The sequence below is a fragment of the Coptis chinensis genome, chromosome 2 (assembly GCF_015680905.1).
Source record: "Coptis chinensis isolate HL-2020 chromosome 2, ASM1568090v1, whole genome shotgun sequence".
In the NCBI taxonomy this organism is placed as follows: Eukaryota; Viridiplantae; Streptophyta; class Magnoliopsida; order Ranunculales; family Ranunculaceae; genus Coptis; species Coptis chinensis.
In genome coordinates, this window is record NC_141457.1 from 17,868,607 (window position 1) to 17,890,458 (window position 21,852).

At 39.3% G+C, this 21,852-nt stretch overlaps 1 protein-coding gene across 1 annotated transcript; it reads right to left on the minus strand.

Annotated features, from left to right (window-relative positions):
• Window positions 1-13,423: 13,423 nt before the first annotated feature.
• YCF37 (homolog of Synechocystis YCF37) lies at window positions 13,424-14,229 on the minus strand. The gene has a single exon (XM_086586299.1). It carries the CDS (start codon window positions 14,125-14,127, stop codon window positions 13,660-13,662), a length of 468 nt encoding a protein of 155 aa, XP_086442425.1. The 5' UTR covers window positions 14,128-14,229; the 3' UTR covers window positions 13,424-13,659.
• Window positions 14,230-21,852: the final 7,623 nt, after the last annotated feature.

Genomic DNA, 21,852 nt, shown 5'->3' on the forward strand with positions numbered 1-21,852 from the left:
AGTTTTCTCTAGATTCACTTTCATGCATAGCATATGTTTGATGTTATGCCCTCCTTTTACTGCTTGTGGATTTCTGTTTAATTTCTTGTGATATCATCATCATATCGATCTAATTGTTGACTTTCTATGGCCCGTGAAGTTGACACTGCACCTCTATACCGCCACTTGCTATCCCACTGCCTAAGTATTTGCTTAGGGATGATGATTTACCCAAGTCTCTTACAACTAAGAAACTGAATGATGCAAATTATTTAAGTTGGTCTCATGCGGTAAAAGTGAGTTTACGCGGAAAGAGGAAACTGAAATATCTTACTGATGATCCGCCAGATCCATAAGACGACAAATATGAAGATTGGTTGTGTGAAGATTCATTGGTTATGGGTTGTTTGTGGCATAGTATGGAGCCTGATATTGCCACTACTGTTGAGTTTTGTGAGTCCTCCAAGTCAATCTGGAACTCTTTGACTGAGTCATTCTCTCAACAAAATAATGTTTCTCGTGTATTTGAGATATACGAGAACATTTTCTCCATGAAGTAATCTGGTATAGCTTTCACCAAGTATTATAGCAATCTTAAGAATTTGTGGGAACAACTTTTACAGTACCATCGTTTTACTACTGATCTTGAATTACAGAAGCGCTATTGGGAGGATTTTATTATCGCTAGATTGTTGAATGGTCTTGATCCTTCTCTCCACGGATTTAAAGACCAAATCCTTGTGAATGATACTTTGCGCACCACTGCCAATGCCTATTCTCAATTGTTAAGGTCCTCACTGGGAAATACATCTCATGATACATCCAATGCATCATCAGCACTAGTCACTAGTAGCACCACTCGTGGTGAAGCCCGAGGCGGCTTTCGTGGTGGACGTAGAGGATGAGCTACTTATGGTGGATGTAGTGGAGGACGTTCAGGTGGTAGAGGTGACAAAAAGTGTGATCACTATGGGAGAACAAATCACACTGAATCTTATTGTTGGGATAAGTGGGGCAAGCCGCAGTATGTTCATCAGGTGGCTGATGGCTCTACCTTGTCTAACTCTAATGATACTTCCACTAATGATGCTCTCACTACTAAACTAAATGAGTTACTTCAGACCTTGAAACATGTTGTTAGTCCCTCAACTTCCTCCACAGCTAGCTACTTTGGTAAATTCAGGTAATGTTGCATGTGTGGCGAAGTCCTCCCCATCATGGGTCATTGACTATGTAGCTAGTTCCCATATCTCTAGTATTTCATCCTCCTTTTTTATTTAAATTCTATTGAACGTTCACCATGTTATTTTAGCCGATGGATCTTCACGACCAGTTAAGGGAACAGGTGTATTGCACCCTAGTCCCTCATTGTCTTTGCCCTCGAGCTTTTATGCTGATTGGGTTGGCAGCCGTTCTAATTGGTGTTCCACATCTGGTTATTGTACCTTTGTTGGGGGTAATCTTGTCACTTGGCGTAGTAAGAACCAAAGTGTAGTTGCTCGTTCAAGTGCCAAGGCCGAGTATCGTGCCATGGCTCACACGACCTCTGAAATGTTTCGGGTTCGTTCTCTTTTGTGTGACATGGGTGTTAATGTTCCCATTCCGATGTCGATGCATTATGATAACCAAGCCGCCATCTTTATTGCTAGTAACCCTGTCTTCCATGAACGGACTAAGCATATTGAAATTGATTGCCATTTTATCCATGATCTCGTAATGCAGAAAACTATTGCCACTCCTTATGTTCGTTATGGGAATCAATTGGCCAATATTTTGACAAAGCTCTTAGCTCGCAATGTCTTTCAGACACTCTCTTCCAAGCTGGGCATCTTTAACTTGTATGCTCCAGCTTGACGGGGTGTTAGAGTATATGTATTCTCTGATGTGGTTATTATATCATAGTGTATGACTTACCGTAATATTATGTCATAGTACCGTTGAGTTTCAATTTGTCCACCATATCTGTAGAGACAATATTATCACTAGAACCATTGTCAATGATAACATTACACAACTTGTCATTGGATGTGCATCGTGTACGAAAAATATTATGACGAAACCATGACATAGGATCCTGCTTAACAATTGGATTAATTAAAGAACGACGAACAATCAACATGGGACAACCAGAATCTGTTGGAGTCAAAGTGCCACGCTGGAGTCAAAGTGCCACAAATCTCAATGTACTCCGCCTTAAGAGGGGTGAGATTCTCCTCATCTTATGTTAAACTAACATGCTTGCGTTTAGGGCAGTCGTTGCGAACATGTCCAATCTCCTTGCATTCGTAGCATGCATGTAGCGGGACCCAGTCTAGGAGGAGGGGGTGGTTTGGAAGAAGAGGCAACAGGAGTGCACTGGTAATAGTGGAAGGAGAAGAGCGAAGCAATTCTTTAGTTTTGAGACCATATTTAATGGCATTAGACATATCATAAATATCCTTGAAAGCTAATTCCTCTTGAATTGATTTTCGTAAACCATTCAACTATCTCCCAACTTTTTGAACCATGGACTCAAACAAGTCAGCTCGTGTACACAACAAAAGAAACTCTTCAGTATACTCAATCACATTCTGAAGTCTCTGTTTCAAGTTCTGAAAACGCATGAACAAATCCCTTTCATAGTCATAAGGAATAAATTATTTCTTTAACTCGCGGCGCATCTTGTTCCATGAAGTAATTTTGTGACGGCCTGCTTGTTCACGAGTTAATTGCAATTCATCCCACTAAACAAGTGCATAACCCGTTAATTTAGTAGCCACCAATTTAACACACTTAAGATCCATCATGTTCTTATAATCAAATACTTTCTCAATCTTATTCAACCAATCCACAAAACCATTGGGCTTTAATTTGCTATCAAAGTCAGGCACATCTAATCGTATATCACCCATTTGATTTTTTCTCCAAAATTCACAAAAAACAATTAATATCAAAATTACCTGTATTATTTTGCCAATTTGGTTATTGCCCGCACCTTTGGTTTTGATTATTGTGGTTACCATGTTGCGGTGGAGAAATACTAGATGAAAAATCTGAAGGATCTGGTGGATAAAAAATAGGGGTAGTACGGCATGGTTGGCGGCAATTTCTTTGTGGTGTACTTGGTGGAGAATCAGACGAATCATGGTCTTGGGTTGAACCATAGTTAGGACGTCCATGGTTCTGGGGTGTATGGCCTATTATTAAAAACATGGGCTTGACCTGCTGGCCCATTAGTATTTTGTTTTTGGGCCCGATGGTGAAGTGCACGACTAGGAAGGAGTTCATCTTGTTCCCGTTGAACATCTCTTTCCTGGTTTCTTTTCTGATTGATGTCTTCCTCGTCTCCCTTGCTAATTTCTACCATGACAGTGAGGTGGATGATTATTTTGTGGTTGAGAATTATCTCTTTGCTGTTGTTTATTACGAACTCGAAGTGGTGAGTAAGGGTGTTTATCAACACCTTTTTGTTGATAGTAGATATGAGTTTCCAAGGCAGAAACCAAGTCACAGACTAGTCACAAGCATCAAGACTACTCACATAACAAAGAACATAGTCACTAAAATCTCCCATGCGAACACCAACTCGAACTGTCTCTACCAGTTCCTCAAAATCTCTAACTCTGAAAGAATGCACCTTCATAGGTCAACGATGTACCATAGTAGTCAAACCAAGTGTGTCAACCATGCGACGAGAAATCAAAGAAATACTACTACCATTATCCAAAACCACATGAGTAGGACAAATCTTAGAAGCCAGTGGATTATATAAAGTAGCACTCTGTCGAAATACATTACCACATGTAGACTCTGTAATTGACAAAACATGTGTCATAAGCATAAGGAACCCTGTATCTGCTGGAGTAAGAATTCCCTCAGATGTGTATCCTTGCAGTTCCTCTTTCGTCTCAAGTTGAGATGTCTGCATATCAATAGTTATAACTGGTTTCTTATGACAGTTTGCTTGAACATGGCCCTCTTGACCACAACTATAACACTTAACAATTCTCTTCAGACCTATGGGAGTAGCTTTGTAAGATGACATGGAGGAAAGGTAACTCATTTTCTTTTCAGACTCAGTAGCAAAATTTTAAGCTTCCTCCAAAGTATTAATCCAAACATGGACTAAATCATAATGAATATCTCCCCTGAGACCATGCATATAACGGTGAATACGGACTTCCTCACTCTCTGGTAGGTTGCAATGTGACTGTAGATGGGGAAAGGACTCGATATACTCCTGAACAGACTTAGACTCTTGTTGCAACTTCTTGTACAACTGTTGTGTATAATTCATAACCACAAACTTAGTAACCAAAACTTCTTTCATGTGCTCCCATGTAGTGTCTTGACCCAAATTCTGACGCAATCATTGTTGGAGAAACTTTGTCCTCCAAATCAAAGCAAAACCTCGAAGCCTTGTAGCAACCCAAGACACCTTGCGATCTTCCGACATATTTTGATAAGCAAACACATTTTCTATTGTGGCAATTCATTCAAGACAAACCTCGAGTTCCAAGATACCTGTAAACTCTCGAATATCAATCTTTGGCTTGAACTCACGCTCAGTTGGTGGAGGACGATTCACAATAATGGGAAGAGGCAAATTATCTCTACGAGAATCATTTCCATTCGTCAACAAATCTCGTAACTCTGCAAAACGTACATTGAGAGAAGTCGTCAAATCCACTTTCAATTTCTCAATTTTTTTATCGAAAGCAATGAACTTCTCACCATAACCAGATGTTTTCTCAATTATATCATTCACTCTTCTCTAATGCCTCAAATTTTACATTAAATTCTCTAATTGTGGTCTCCATAAGAATAATAATTATTATTTTTGCAGTGAACAGGGTTCCTATGCTTTTACGGCCTACGGCCCTTTGATAGAGTCTGAGGCCATAAAGTGGGCTCTAAATACCGGCGACCCCGCCATATTGATACTAAATAGAACTAGCTTTCGAATTCGTCCTACGAACGGCTGTCATTATATTAAATTATTTTAAAAAATATTAGTAACTATGCACAACTAAGAGATATGGAAATTATATTAATCACTCATTCAATTTTCTTGCACCAAATCTTGATAAAACTCATCGACTTATTTTTGTTATTAGGTTATTTAATAATAGAAATTTGATTGAAATTTTGTGAGAATGCCCAATGTGGCGAAGATGATATTGAAGCTACTTGAATAGCAAGACATTTCCAATCATAATATATAAAATAATTATAATAAACACTACTTAAAATGCAAAACTATACTTGTCGAGACATTATATTTTCCCTACATATAATACAACTATGTTTCGGGGTTAGTTCAATGCATTTGCATCAAGTTTCCGATTTTACGTTAATTATTCTTTGATGCTAGTTCAATGTAGTTGCATCTAGTTTTCGATTTTCCATTAATTATTCTTTGAGGTTAATTCAATGTAGTTGTACCAAGTTTCTGATTTCCCGTTAATTATTCATTTAGGTTAATTTAGTGCAGTTGCATCTAGTTTTCAATGTTTTGTTAATTACTATTTGAGATTAGTTCATTTCATTTGCATCCAGGTTTTAATTTCCCGTTAATTACTCTTTGATGTTAGTTCAATACATCTGCAACCAGTTTCTGATTTCCCGTTAATTATTTGTCGAGGTTAGTTCGTATTTAGCTTCTAATTTCCAGTTATTTATGCTTTGAGGGTAGTTCGATGCAGTTACATCCAGTTTCCGATTTTCAGTTAACTATTATTTGAGGTTATTTCAATGCATTGGCATCCAGTTTCCGATTTTCCGTTAAATATTTATCAAGGATATTGTATCCAATTTCTGATTTCCTGGCCTATTAGTTAATCTATGATTTTAGTTTAATGTAGTTGCATCCAGTTTTCGATTTTCCGTTAATTATTCTTTAAGGTTAGTTCAATGCAGTTGCATCCAATTTCTGATTTCCCGTTAATTGTTCTTTGAGATTAGTTCAATGCATTTGCAGCAAATTTTCGATTTCCCGTTAATTATTTTTTGAGGTTTATTTGTTCAATGCAGTTGTATCAAATTTATGATTTCCCGTTAATTATTTATTGAGGTTAGTCCAGTGCATTTGCATCCATTTTTCGATGTTTCGTTAATTAGTCTTTAGATTAGTTTATTGCATTTGCATCCAATTTTCGATTTATCATTAATAACTCTTTGAGGTTAGTTCAATACATCTGTATCTAGTTTATGATTTATTATTATTTATGCTTTGAGGTTAGTTCGATGCAATTTTATCCGGTTTCTGATTTCCCGTTAGCTATTTTTTGAGGTTATTTCAATGCATTTGCATCTAGTTCCTAATTTCCCACCAATTATTCTATGAGATTAGTTCAATACAGTTGCATTCGATTTTGGTTTTCTGTTAATTATTTTTTTAGGTTAGTTCAATACATTTGCATCCAGTTTCCGATTCCGATTCCCTGTTAATTATTATTTGAGGTTTATTTGATGCATTTTTGCATACCGTTTCCGATTTCCCGTTAAATATTTTTCAAGGATTTGTATTCAATTTCTAATTTCCCGATAGTTATTTTCTTACGTTAGTTTAATACAGTTGTAGCCAATTTCCAATTTCTAATTAATTACTTTTTGAGTTTAGTTTATTATATTTGCATAAAGTTTTCGATTTCCCGATAATTATTCTTTGAGCTCAGTTCAATGTATTTAAATCCAGTTTTCAATTTTCTTTTAATTATCCAATGTGGTGTGTAGTACCAACTTTCTACTGATCCATTTGTAATGTCTTTGCAAACATGACATAAAAATAAATTATGTTTGATTTACTATATGGGATCATCAAAGATGATCCAGTTCCCGATTTTCCATTAATTATTCTTTAAATTATACCTGACTCACTATATGGGATCTTCAAAGATTATCTAGATTATCTACGAACGGGTCCTGTCACATTAATTATTCTAAAAAATATATGCAACTATATATACAGAACTATTATATACAAATATTGTATTGATCACTCATCCAAATTTCTTATAACATGAAAACCCCACGTACTCTATAGTAAAAAAAATAACTCATCATTGATAAAATCTTTCAATATCATTTTGTTATTTAATAATAGAAGTTTGATTGAAGTTTTGTGAGATTGTCTAATAAGACAAAGTTCATATTAAAGATATTCGAATAACAAGGTGTTCCCAATTATAAGAAAAAAGATAAACACCGTTTTAAATGCAAAACTATATATACTTATCGAGACATTCCCACAACATATAACACAACTATATTTTGAAGTTAGTTCAATCATTTGCATCCAATTTATTTTTTGAAATTAGTTTAGTATAGTTGCATCCAGTTTCCAATTTTATTTTAATTATTTTTTAAGATTAGTTTCACGCATTTGCATCATGTTTCCAATTTATAGTTAATTTTTTTTTATGTTAGTTCAATACAGTTGTATCCATTTTCCGATTTCCCATTAATTTAATCTCTGAAGGTTAGTTCAATGCATTGCATCCAGTTTTCGATTTCCCGACAATTATTTATTGATGTTAGTTCGATGTATTTACATCCAAGTTTTGATTTCCCGTTAATTGTTTTTTGACGTTAGTTTCATGCAATATATATATGGATGATATATATATATATATATATATATATATATATATATATATATATATATATATATATATATATATATATATATATATATATATATATATATATATCATTATTGGTTTGCCGTTATTTTTTTTTTCATTTTCTATTATATATTTTGTGATGTTATTTTTTGTATAATTTAGTTTTCCACATGTAATTTGTTTTGGTTTGGTTTGGTATATAATTTATTTAAGCCCAATGTCCACTTTAACTAAATCAATAGTTATATAATTTATTTAAGCTAATGTCCGCTTTAATTGAATCTAGTTATTCCACTAAAATTGGAAATTATAAAATTCAGAAATTTAATTGGAATATGTCGTAATTATTGTTGTTGGAATTGTAGTTTTTGAAATCCTTAACTATGACTAAATGTCTAGATCCCACAGTGGATGACACATCAAATTGATCCAACTTTATTTGTTAGGCCCGTATATATAGTGCATACAATACAATTTTATTTATTTTGGGTGTGTACACCCGTACTGTTACTTATTTTATGATTAGTTTAATTTTTTTTATCTTTTTTCTCATTCACATGTGTGGTTAACAAATGCATAAAGTAAATGTTCAATCAACTTAATTTATTTTTTCCTTTATTTTTTTCATAGTTTCATTATCATTTTCTAGAAAGAAACTTTGTTATGTTAAACTTCACCTGAGATTAATGTGAAAACTATTCCTTGTGGCGTAAGAGTTTTAGGAAAATCATTTTTGGCTGAAACTATTGTTTTTAGCAATGGAAAAGTTGGAGACTCTGTGAAACTCTAGATAGGATTGGTTCTTTATTTATATCATATTTGTTCGTAATTAATAATAGAGTTTAGAAAAAACTGGGGTCTCTGTGAGTGCTCGAAAAAATAGATTAGTGAGGGTATAGCTATAATATATATCTAAAGATTTGGATTTTTTTTTCGTAATTAATATTAGAGTTTCCAACAAATTAGAGACTTTGTGAAGCATTGAAAAATAGAGCTAAAAGGGTATAGCTATAATATATATCTAAAGACTTGGTTTCCAAAACCAATACTGTTTTGGGGTTTCCCTAACCAAACACCAACCAGAACGAAATTTAGAAACCGGGCGTTGATGATAATGTTAGGATATATATCAAGTTTCCTATCATATAATTACGTGATAGGAACTTCCCATAGAATGGTATCAATCCCATAATTCTTCTCCTAGAATTATGGGATTTACTTGTAACAATTAGTCTATATAAACTCATGTAATGGTTACACTACGAATATACAAGAAATAATACTCTTACATGGTATCAGTATAGGTATCGATCCTCTCTACAAACCCTAGCCGCCATCTTCCTCGTTCTTTTTTCCGCTGCCTACACACCATGTCTACACCTGAAAATGTACCAGTGAGAACGAGTAATGGTTATCAGGAAATATTATCCTTGTTAACCCCTGAACGCCTAGATGGCACGAACTACATTGAGTGGTCCTTAAATGCTCAAAATAAACTTCGAGGCCGAAGCAGCACCGGGATTCATCTCCGAAACTAAAGTCGCTCCAAATACACTTCCTCCCCCTCATATATGAGGTTTGGGAGGGATCTACAACTGTATGATTAAATCATGGTTGCTTGATGCCATGACTAAGGATATCAGATCCTTGTTTCTCAGATTATCCACTGCAAAGGAAATTTGGGATACTGCTAAGCTCACCTACTCTGTTAGTCAAGATGCTTCCAAAGCATACCAATTGCATTGTGAGGTATTATCTATTCGTCAAAATGGTGGCACTGTTATTCAATATTTTGGGAAGTTATGCAAATTATGGTAGGAATATGATGCCATTGATGACTGTATTATGGAGTGTCCCACTGATATTGGGCGATATACATCCAAGGTCAATTCTCAATGAGTGTATGCCTTTCTCGCTGGTTTAGACTCTTACTTGGATGGGGTTCGCAGTCGCGTTCTTTCCACAGTCCCTCTCCCAAATCTTCAAACGACTTATGCCATGATATGTGCTGAAGCCAACCGGCATGATGCTATGATGGGCAGTGCACCTGTGGATAACGTCGTTATGGCTGCTCGCAGAAATTTATCTTGGCCTGACCTGAAGAAAGGAGGGCACAAATGTAGCCATTATAATGGAGATAATCACATTATTGAAACATGTTTCAAACTCCATGGCTACCCGGACTGGCATCCTAAGGGTAAGAAGGTATCTGGTACAAGTTCTACTTTCAAACATGTTGTTCCTCTAACCCTCCAACCGAGTGAACCTTCTGCAGGTTTGGTGGCATCAACTGGTATGTCCAAATCTGTTCTTAGTTTTTTTACTTGTACTACGTCTAGCGATTGGATAATTGACACAGGTGCTACCGATCATATGACATGCAACTCATGTAACTTTAGCCAATTATTTGCATCTCATTCTAAACATGCCATTACTACTGCCAATGGCGCTTCAGTACCAATTGTTGGTATCGGTACAATTATTTTACCTACTTAATTACCTATCTCTTATGTTCTATTTGTTCCTTCTCTTGCATGCAATTTGCTCTCGGTAAATAAATTTATCCAAGCTTATAATTGTATTGGCTTGTTCTTTCATACTCAATTGTCTTTTCGAACTTCCATACCAAGGAGAGGATTGCGCGGGTAAAGCTACGTGATGGATTGTACTATCTGGAAGGTGATGCTCCACCAGTTAATAAAAGCTTGGCACATGCAGTAAGTTCACATAAATTGGAAGGCAATATAGAGCAAATATGGCCGTGGCATAAGAGATTAGGTCATCCGTCACTTGGTTATCTTCGACGGCTTTTTCCTTCATTATTTATTGGTTGTAATATTTCAGATATGGTTTGGGAAACTTGTGCTCTGTCTAAAAGCCATCGTACTCATTTTCCTTCATCAACAACTAAAAGTATAACTCCTTTTTTATTGATACATTCAGATGTGTGGGGGCCATCTCCAGTATCTACCCCCACTGAATTAAAATGGTTTGTTTCATTTGTGGATGATTACACTAGAATGACTTGGGTATATTTGATGAAACATAAAAGTGATGTCTGTATGATATTTTGACGTTTTTATCAAATGATACTCACACAATTTGGTATATCTGTCAAAGTTGTTCGCACCGATAATGGAGGAGAATTCTTTAAGCAAGAATTGACTGGCTTTATGCAATCTAATGGAATCATTCATCATACTTCATGTCCAGAATCTCCTCAACAAAACGGTACTGTAGAACGGAAGAATCGCCACCTTCTGGAAATTTCTCGCTCCTTGTTGATTGGAGGTAATACTCCAAAATACTTATGGGGGGAAGCCCTTAGTAATCTTCTTTGTTATTTGATGAATAGAACACCATCTAGTGTTACGTCTTTTTAGACGACCTTTAGATGTCTTTGGCGAGAACAACGTACTCTTCCACCTCATGTTCGTTTGCCTCCACGGATTTTTGGATGTGTAGTTTATGTGCACTTATCCTCCAAACATCGCACTAAACTTGATTCACGAGCTATACGATGTACCTTTGTTGGATATGGAACAACTCAGAAAGGATATAGATGTTACGATCCCATTACTCACAAATTTTATATCTCTATGGATGTTGTATTCCATGAATCCGAATTGTATTACTCCACCAAAGAAACCTGCACCGCACGGAATTTCGGAGGGGAGAATACTCCAGAAGTCAGTATTGCCGGTATTGAGAGTGGCACTAGTGGGGAGAATACTCCAGAAGACAGTATTGCCAGTGTTGACCATGCTACTGATCTACCACCAGATAGTTTAATCCATCACGCAACTTCATCACCACCGCCCTCTTCGGCATTACCTAAGGTATCACTTTCTCCTTCAATTGAACATACTTTAAATTCTCACTACACCCTTCCACCATGTACTAATCGAGGTATACCACCTATTCAATATGAACCTGACCCCAAAGCCAAGATCAAATACCCAATAGGTAATCATGTTTCCTCATGCAAACTCTTGAACTCATATGCATCTTATGTGTGTCAATTATCATCTATCGCTACACCTAGTACATTGCAGGAAGTTTTGATAGATACTCAATGGATAAAGGCTATGGATGAGGAAATGGATGCTCTTAAAAGAAATGGCACTTGGGATCTTGTTGCTTTACCATCTGGAAAAAAGATTGTTGGTTGCCGATGGATATTTACCATCAAACACAAAGCAGATGGTACTATTGAAAGATTTAAAGCTCGCTTGGTGGCAAAAGGATATACTCAATCCTATGGTGTGGATTATCAAGATACATTTGCACCTGTGGCTAAGCTCAATACAGTACGAGTTCTCTTATCTTTGACTATTAATAAAGACTGGCCTCTTCTACAGTTTGACGTTAAAAATGCTTTCTTACATGACAATCTTACTGAAGATGTGTACATGAATCCACCTCCAGGAATTTCGGAATTCGAGAATACTTCATTAGTATGCAAGCTCAAGAAAGCCTTGTATGGACTCAAGCAATCTCCACGGGCATGGTTTGGTCGATTCACACAATCCATGGTCAAGTTTGGGTACAAACAAAGCAATGCTGATCACACTTTGTTCTTGAAGCATAAAAATGGTAAACTCACTGTGTTGATCATATCGTGGATGACATGATAGTCCGCGGTGTAATGATCTTTGATGAAATTTCCTGTCTACAATGTCATTTGACTTCTGAATTTGAGATGAAACAACTTGGCAATCTCAAGTATTTTCTCAAAATTGAGGTTGCACGCTCTCATTATGGTATATTTCTATCTCAAAGAAAGTACATCTTAGACCTATTGACCGAAACAGGGTTTCTCGGGTGCAAACCAGCTAATACACCCATTGAACATCACCACTCACTTTCCCATTGCTTGAGTGATCCAAGTACAGACAAAGGACGCTACCAAAGACTTGTTGGGAGATTGATTTATTTGTCTCATACTCGACCTGATATTGCCTATGCGGTAAGTACAGTAAGCCAATTTATGCATGATCCACGCCCCACACATATGGATCTTTGTAGAGCATTCTAAGATACTTAAAAAAGTCGACTCGGGCAAAGTTCTATTATTCTCTAAACATGGACATTTGAATGTGGATGGATTTTACGATGATGCCGACAAGGTGTTCCATTGATAATCGAAGATCTACCTCTGGCTATCTCACTTTTGTTGGGGGGAACCTTGTGACTTGGAGGAGTAAGAAACAATCGGTAGTCTCAAGATCCAACGCAGAAGCTGAATACCGCGGTATGGCATTAGGAGTGTGTGAGTTACTATGGCTGAAAATTTTACTAAATGAATTGGGATTTCCTCCTCTACAAGCAATGAATCTCTATTGTGATAACACGTCTGCCATAGAAATTGCTTATAACCCTGTTCAACATGACAGAACCAAGAATGTAGAGATAGACATGCATTTTATAAAAGAGAATCTTGATGCGGGCATAATTAGATTTCCCTTTGTCCGGTCAGCTCAACAACTTGCAGACATTCTGACTAAAGCTGTGGCAACAAATGTGCTTACCGATTCTCTTATCAAGATGGGCATGAATGACATCCACGCACCACCTTGAGGAGGGGTGTTAGGATATATATCAAGTTTCCTATCATATAATTACCTGATAGGAAACTTCCCATAGAATGGTATCAATCCCTTATTCTTCTCCTAGAATTATGGGATTTACTTGTAACAATTAGTCTATATAAACTCATGTAATGGTTACACTACGAATATACAAGAAATAATACTCTTACAGATAATCTATCCTATTTTTGAAAAAAAAAAATCAACTCTAAGAATTAAATCAACAAGATATTCACACACACACACAAATGCCATTCAAACGTAATAATTGAGAAATTGAACTTTAAACAAGACTAAAAGAAACAATAATATGCTACAATGTTCATGAGACAGCACCATAACAGCAGGTATACCAGTGGTAAATTCCAAACATATAATGATCAAACATAAATAACAGTTACAAGAAACTTCTCTTACATACCAAATTGAACAATTACACCTCGACGACATGCTTTCCAGACGCGAAGAAGAAACCGATACCATTTTCAGTCTGGGCCAAGAATTCCATTAACAACAGAAGTAGCAATCAACACACCAACAGCCTCAGCACCAGCTACTACTCCAGCCTGCGCTAATCCTCCGAAAGCCAACACCGTTTCGAGCTCTTTTTCCGCACCAACAATCTCCATTTCAGCTGTTTCAAGTCCCTTCTCAGCAGTTTCAACTCCTTCTTTCACAATCTCTTCGGCTTCTTCTTCCACTTTCTTCAACTTCTTTCTCAGTCCAAACAATCCAATGTCTTCTGCTTTTGCTTTCATTGCTGTTGAAGTCAATGCTGTTATTGTTGTTGTTAGCATTAGTAGCGACTGTCTCCGGCTTAGAACCTTGGTTGTTGTTGCCGCTTTCGGCGCTGTTCGTGCAGTGCATGACGTGCTGTCTGAAGGGTGCACACGTTGTGGTGGTGAGTGAGACGAAGAAATGTGACGAGCAAGAGTTGAAGCAGTGGAATTCATAGTTACTTTCGTTTTGCCAGCGACAGAAGCAGGACTCACTCCCTTCCTCTGATATTTTATCCCCTAGTTTCTTGTCATTCTATTAGCTATTTAGCTTGAAAATTTCTAAGGTGTAGGACTTCCATACGTGTTTTAATAGTACAAAGTATCGTGAAATTTGAGAAGTCGGTACAATTTTTTGTAATGTGAAATCTCACTGCAATAGGTATCGTACTATCGTGACATTTTAAGTAAGTTTATCACACATCATATCCTCTGTGACTTCAAGATTGAAGGTCTCCACAATTGAAGAAAGTTGAGACGTATTCACTGCTGGAGCATTTACATGTTCAAAACATTGATCAGTCTCTGATCTATCACATCCGGGAGATATAATCTGATCTAGAGCTCATTTTCCATGCTGGGCAATGGGACATGTATATCGAACCTTTGAGGCATATACACAGTTACACACACCATCAGAGCATTACCTAATGCAACTACTCGTCCGTGTGCTTGAAAACCGGGCGAACACACGCAATCAGGACTATATTTCTACAAAACATTGATTTTTCTTGTACTAACATCAACTCTGCTTAACTTCCTAGGGGAAAACTTTTAAGCAAACAAAATGCTGTACTTTGAGTTTATACATCAAATACGTTGTTGTTTGGCATCCGAAATTTGAAGTTTTCAACTGGAGTTGGCAATTTGACATATTTTCCAATTTAAACATTTCACTATTCCTCTTTCCTTTTGGTCCTCACTTATTTTGCTTTGCTCTTCCTTCCCTGGCTACTCCTCTACTTGCGAAATCAGAAGGCATGTTGAGTGACTTGGGGAAAGCTTATCACAATTCACAAACAAGCATCAAGCCAACAAGTGAGTTTGGCCGAGTGGCTAGATTTAGTATGTAGTAGCCATATTCAGGGATGTATCACATAAGTACTGGGCCAAGAGATAAGGCCCAGACCGTAGTGTGTATTGGGCCCAGAAAATGGGCCCAGGACCAAACTATGCTCTATGAGTAACCCTAAAAGAGGGATATAAAAGGGAGGAGGGAGGAAGAAAAAAGAGAGGAGAGAGAGGTGAACTACGGCGGCTTGATCCCGAAATGGGTACGTAGGCAACCCAATTGGTGCAGCCGATCAAAAATAGAGCTTGAGTACTAGTAAAGTGAAAAGTCGCGGTATTAGGGTGCGACAAATGGCGCCGTCTGTGGGAAGTCGGGACTTTGGCTGAACTGATGAAAGATTTTCAAAGTCAAATACTCAGCTTGCATACATGCGTGGATGATGATGAATCCACCTGACTTTGTCTGTGAAAGCAGTGGATCCGGTGACTTTTGGCGATGAAGACAAAGAGAGAACACAGAATCAAGGATTGAACCAACCTAAAACAAATGGGTTTGGTTTCAAGTTTCAACTCTCAACAACCGATCGGTTTATGGTTTCACGCGGAAGCAGGGGAGAGCTGTTTTTTGTATAATAGCAACGGTAAAGATGGAATCTTTTGGAGTGGGAAGAACTGGTTCTGCACCATTTCGAACAAAACAGAGTCTTTTAATAAGAAATACTCATTTCAAGTATGTGTGTCTGTTTCTTCTGCTACTTCAGTAGTTGTTCGAGCTTCTTCTTCTTCTTCTTCTTCTTAGTCCGTTGAAGCTGATAACAACAAGTTGTGTAGAGAATTGGACATGACTGTTTATCATCATCTGATAATATCCAGAAAAGGAGGATGGTTCTGCCATCCCTGTCTCAAAAGAAACTACGAGTTAGCTACATACGGTGAAAGCCCAACTCTTGTGGCATATTTCTCTCTCGATTCGATTCGGGGTGAACAACCGAGGGCAATCAACCCTATTATATTCGATACTAATGGAACTCTTTTATAAGAGACGCCTGCTTTGGCGTCGAGGAAGATACCAAACTTCGCATTGGTGTTCACTTTTAAGCCTCGCGATTCCGCTGCGGAATCGTTGGGTGTGGTCGCAGATTCGACTTCGATCACGAGTCTCACCTCCGACACCTTTTGAGTGATGAAAGAATCGGTTCACGATTGTCACGTAGAGGATGAAGTTTTTAACGGAGGTCTTCCTCCGCATCCCATGAAGCAACAACCTACAACCGAAAATAATGAGCATCCTTTATCCACACCGGATGTCACGGAATGGAATTCAGAAATAGGCCCGCATTACGGATATAGAAGCCGATGATGATAATGGTGAAGACTTAGTCGGTGATAGTAGACACGAAGACCTTATGACCGAAGTTGAATTGTGGCACAAGATTGAGCAAGGGATCTAGTAGCAAACGAGGGTGAAATAGACAATGTTGTTCGAGGAAATAAGGGAAGAGTGCGTGAAAGCTTGGTGCTACAAATGGAAGAGAAGCACGATTTTATCCTCCTAAAAAAAATAATGCACATTATCAACTTCCACCCCTCAAGAGCCAATCTTAATATTCTTAAGCAAATGAAAGAGAAGCACGATTTTTTATCCTCATGGTTGCAAATATTCTTAATACAGAACACTATCCGTAGAGCCAATCTTCCCCGCTTCTTAAGCCACCGATATTACCTTAAGCTTTGGGACCACCGCAGTAAAAGAGTGAAAAGAGTGCCATCTTAACATGGAGTTTTCTGAATTTATTAACAGAAAAACACGATTGGGTAACATCCACCACCAATACCGTCTCGAATATATGTCCGTCCAGTTTTTCTGTAATTTGAAAATGTGTAACTTGATATAACTTGTAAGGTTGGTGATGACTTAAACAATGGAGATGTGGTGATAGCCAATGAAGACGTAGTGGCCGTTGATGGTGACGTCAACGATGGAGATGTGGTGATAGCTGATGAAGACGAGGTGGTCGTTGATGACGCGGTTACCATTGATAGTGAGGACGACTCTAATAGTCCAGAGCCGGCAGATGGAAAAAGAGAGGCACCCCGGCCTACTTTTGAGCTTCGGTTATGTCTCCATTGTTGAAAGTGGTCTAGTTTAAGGATTTGGATGAACAACCGATTCTCACCGTTGCCCTTTGGTTCTTTATTACAAAGGAAGCACCGCAGAGTAGAGGTTTCAAAAGATTATATGGTTGGCGAAAGCTCCTGCGCCAAAGATGTGTAACATTTATGTAGATTATGATAGGACGAAAGGGACCAAGATGAAAGAGGAAGAACAGAACCTAAGCAAGAATTTCTTAACTATGGTCATGGACAATGCTTCCAATTTTCGTAGATGGCCGGGTTGTTTCATGTCTCAAAGTGTGCCGAAAATAGGATCTTACATGTTGAAGTAGGTTCTTTGTTGTCCGATTTGTGGAGAATTCCTATACTTATGGTTAATCGTCAAGTCTTGGACAACATGAGCTTTGATCTATCCGACGTAAACAAACCGGCCCATTCGATATCCTTTTCGCCAGGCCTTATTTTTCACGGCTTGGTGAACTAATGGATTGTTTAGATCTTCATGTGGGTATGGTCTTTATTGATGAGTGGAGTTGCCCATCCCTATTTAAAAATTCTTTGCAGGTCGCACCTTGATGCATGGTTTATGGAAGTGTCCTAAATTGCGGTATGATTATACATATGTTGACATGCATTGCTTGGATATAAGCGCAAGAAATCCGTTCGCGTAATTGGATTCTTTAACAAGACGATGAAGGGCTGATTGTGTTGGCGAATGATTGAAAATATCACTAGGTGGGAGAGAAAAATGGGGCCGCCAACACTATTTGGGGTTTGGGAAAACTAGATAAAGAGGGCACCTTTCGAGAACAGGGGAAAAGAAGCCGAAATGCAGGGAGGAGGGGTTCAAGTCGAGATCGGGTGTGTGAAAGAGAGAGCTTAGAGGCGCAAAGTCGTCGCCTTAGTAAGACCTAAGTGCGTAGAGACCCAAGTGCTAACGCCATGAAGGCCTCGGTCGGGTTATCAAAGGGTGAAATGGCCGAGGAAACAAGGGCAGTGGAAAGAATGTCAAAGATCCGAATGGTGTTGGCGCTAGACAATTTGAGGAATGAGAAGTCCCCAACCGGGCGACAACCCGGTCGAGAGCCCGCTGAGTGGGATGAGCCCTCCGCGGATCGAGATGCCGGAGATACAAAGGGGCAATGAGAGAGCCCCAACCGGGCGCATAACCCGGCCGAGCCCAAGGGAGTGGGATGAGCCCTCCGCGGATCGAGATGCTAGAGATATATGGGGCAATGAGAGAGCCCCAACCGGGCAACTAACCGAGCCGAGCCCGCGCTGAGTGGGATGAGCCCTCCGCGATCGAGATGCTAGAGATATATGTGGCAATGAGAGAGCCCCGATCGGCGGCAACCCGGCCGAGCTCGGAGGGATGGATGAGCCCTCCGCGGATCGATGCCGGAGATACAAGGGAAATGAGAGAGCCCCAACCGGCGATAACCCGGTCCGAGCTCCGCGGAGATGGGATGAGCCCTCCGCTGATCGATGCTAGAGATATATGGGGCAATGAGAGAGCCCCAACCGGGCGGCAACCCGTCGAGCCCGCTGAGTGGGATGAGCCCTCCGCGGATCGAGAGATGCTAGAGATATATGGGCAATGAGAGAGCCCCAACCGGGCGAACCCAGTCCGAGCCCGCTGAGTGGGATGAGCCTCCGCGGATCGAGATGCTAGAGATATATGGGGCAATGAGAGAGCCCCGATCGGCGAACCCCGGTCGAGCCATGAGAAATGGATGAGCCCCTCCGCGGATCGAGATGCTAGAGATATATGGGGCAATGAGAGAGCCCCGATCGGCGGCAAACCCGTCGAGCTCGCCGAAAGTGGGATGAGCCCTCCGCAGATCGAGATGCTAGGGATACATGGGGCAATGAGAGAGCCCTAAACCGGGCGGCAACCCTGGCCGAGCTCATGAGATGGATGAGCCCTCCGCGGATCGAGATGCTAGAGATACATGGGGCAATGAGAGAGCCCTATAGGCGCAGAGCCCGAAAGCGAGCCGCTGAGTGGGATGAGCCCTTCACCTAACACAGAAAGGCAAGAGACAGGCAGGTCAAAGAGAGTAGCCCCGAGCCCGGCCGGTTGAGCCGTGTCGAGATACAAGAGATATCGCGGACATGAGATCCGACCAAACATGGGGGCAAGCCGAAGGCCCTCATCGACTCCACTCCTTAGCGTAGAGAGTGGGGGGTGATGAGCCCTCTCAAGGACATGAGATCCGAATCAAACGTGGGGGCAAGCTAAGTTGCCCCTCATCGATTCATTCAAGAACGAGACGGTAAGGGTGATGAGCCTTCCGCGAAATGAGTTCCAAACTGTAATCGAAGGGGATGAGGTCCTTTCATGGACGGATATCGAGGTCCATGAGTAAGGGCAAAGGGGATGAGCCTTTTGGCGGATACAATGTTGAGTTCTCGCAAAGGGTGAGACACTCCGCACATAGTAGTAAGTTATGTGGAGGAGAGCTTATGGCCGGACAAGACACTCTCTGGGTACGGTATTGAATTTTGTAGATGAGAGTGGATAGTCAGTGGAGACACTTCACCGGGCATGAGAATCGAAGTTTGAAGAGTGAGAGCGAAGGGGATGAGACCGCCCTTCGTGGATACGCTAAATAAGTTATATGAATGAGAACCGATAAAGTGAGACACTTCACGCACATACGGTCTAGTAGCCGAAAGCACGCGGATATGAGATGTCCTGAGGAAAAAAATGCTACGTACAGTCACAAGACAATGTGGATATCTAGAGTTCAGAGAAAGAGACAAGGAAGTTTGAGGACTTCTCGGGTCCGCCGTCGTCAACGCTGCCGAACCCGAGAAGGGGGCAATTGTAGTAGCCATATTCAGGGATGTATCACATAAGTACTGGGCCAAGAGATAAGGCCCAGACCGTAGTGTGTATTGGGCTCAGAAAATGGGCCCAGGACCAAACTATGCTCTATGAGTAACCCTAAAAGAGGGATATAAAAGGGAGGAGGGAGGAAGAAAAAAGAGAGGAGAGAGAGGTGAACTACGGCGGCTTGATCCCGAAATGGGTACGTAGGCAACCCAATTGGTGCAGCCGATCAAAGATAGAGCTTGAGTACTAGTAAAGTGAAAAGTCGCGGTATTAGGGTGCGACATAGTCATTATCCAAAAAAAAAAAGTCTTCTGAAATAAAAGCTCAGATACAAACTAGTCTTCTAAAAAAACAGAATAAACCACACTGCACCTTAATAATTCGTGTACCTCTTGGTTAATGTACCAATATTCCTTGGAGAAATGAGGCTTCGCACATGGATCAAGGATTGAGAACTAAACCTCTTCGGCGGTATGGAATCTTCAAGAAGAAAACATCTATAACAATCCGTTTAGGCTGAGTCCAATGGCTCCCTATCCCTTTAAAAGTAGTGTTAAAGTCAATAAAGTAGAGCTAAAGTCAATATATTTTACTCTCTATCATTATTTTTCTATGTATATATACAAAGGAAAATAGAGATAGAGAGTAGAATCCTTTGTATATATAAAGAGGAAATTAATGATAGAGAATAAAATATGTTGATTTTAGCTCTACTTTTAAAGGGATAGGGAGCCATTGGACTCAGCCTAATAACCCAAAAATTCACGATCACACAAAAACAAAACTCAACCATCTTCCATCATTTCTATGGTTTCAAAAGGCTCAAACCAAGAGTTGATCCTGAATACATATTCCTTAGTCCAGGATCTCTTTTCTCCGTAGTTTTTTTCATTACATCTCAGGTGGCTCATGAAAAATATAACGACCTAGGCAGAGGCAGTCACATAATATCAACAAATAGTGGAAACATTCTTCTGATGGTACTTCCAAACAAGAAGGCAATGGTATTTCTTGGAATTCCTCAGTACCTAATTTGAAAAAAAAAATAACCTCATATGTTTTAGATTTCTGTTGATTATAGCCTAACCAGTGAAAAGCTCCATTCACAAACACATTTGATGACATTTCATGGTTGAGAGTGCAGGGAACATCAGCTATCGTTGTCCACAAACCTGAACTAAATGCGTAGACCTCAACCTCTCTATAATCTTCGCCAATCTGCACCTTACGCATAACCTTGTACTCTTACGTAATTGGATCAAAACCAAAGCCAGATACTACAGCCACCTTGTCATACTTGGGAGATTTGGGGAGCATTATGAAATCTCCTGTAATGGGATTGGAAACGCAGTAGGGTGGTTCGTGTACAAAGACCAATCCATTGCACGAATCTATGTCAAGACTTGGTGTGGATATATGAGGCATATGTAAGAGTTTTCTGATTTCAAATTCATCCAAGCCTTCATGATCAACTAAGTACCACAAAGTGGTGACGAAACATATAATTTGTACAAATCTTTCCATTTTCCAATTCGATCCGCTCCATTCGTTCGTAGAGCTCTTTACTCGATCGCAGACATTTCTGGAACACCTCTAACAGAGGGACAAATAATCAATTTAAAAAGAACTTATTGTCAACCTTTTTCAGATATGAATCCATCTGATTCAGAAGAGAAAAACTTGCATCAGTATCTCAATTTCAATTCAAATATGGTTTGATTCACACTACATGTTCTGAGAAATATTTACCATCCGAAAAGAGGAAAAAACCGAGTCTTTGTCTAAAGAAATGCGTTGAGAAACGGCAGATGTATTTACCTCCGAAACTTGATTCATTTAAAATAACAAAGCGAGAGTCGGTTTGAATAGCTTTCGCGTGTTGCAATTTTATGAAAAGCGGGTGTCTGATTGAATTGTACCAGGCTACGCTGATGTCA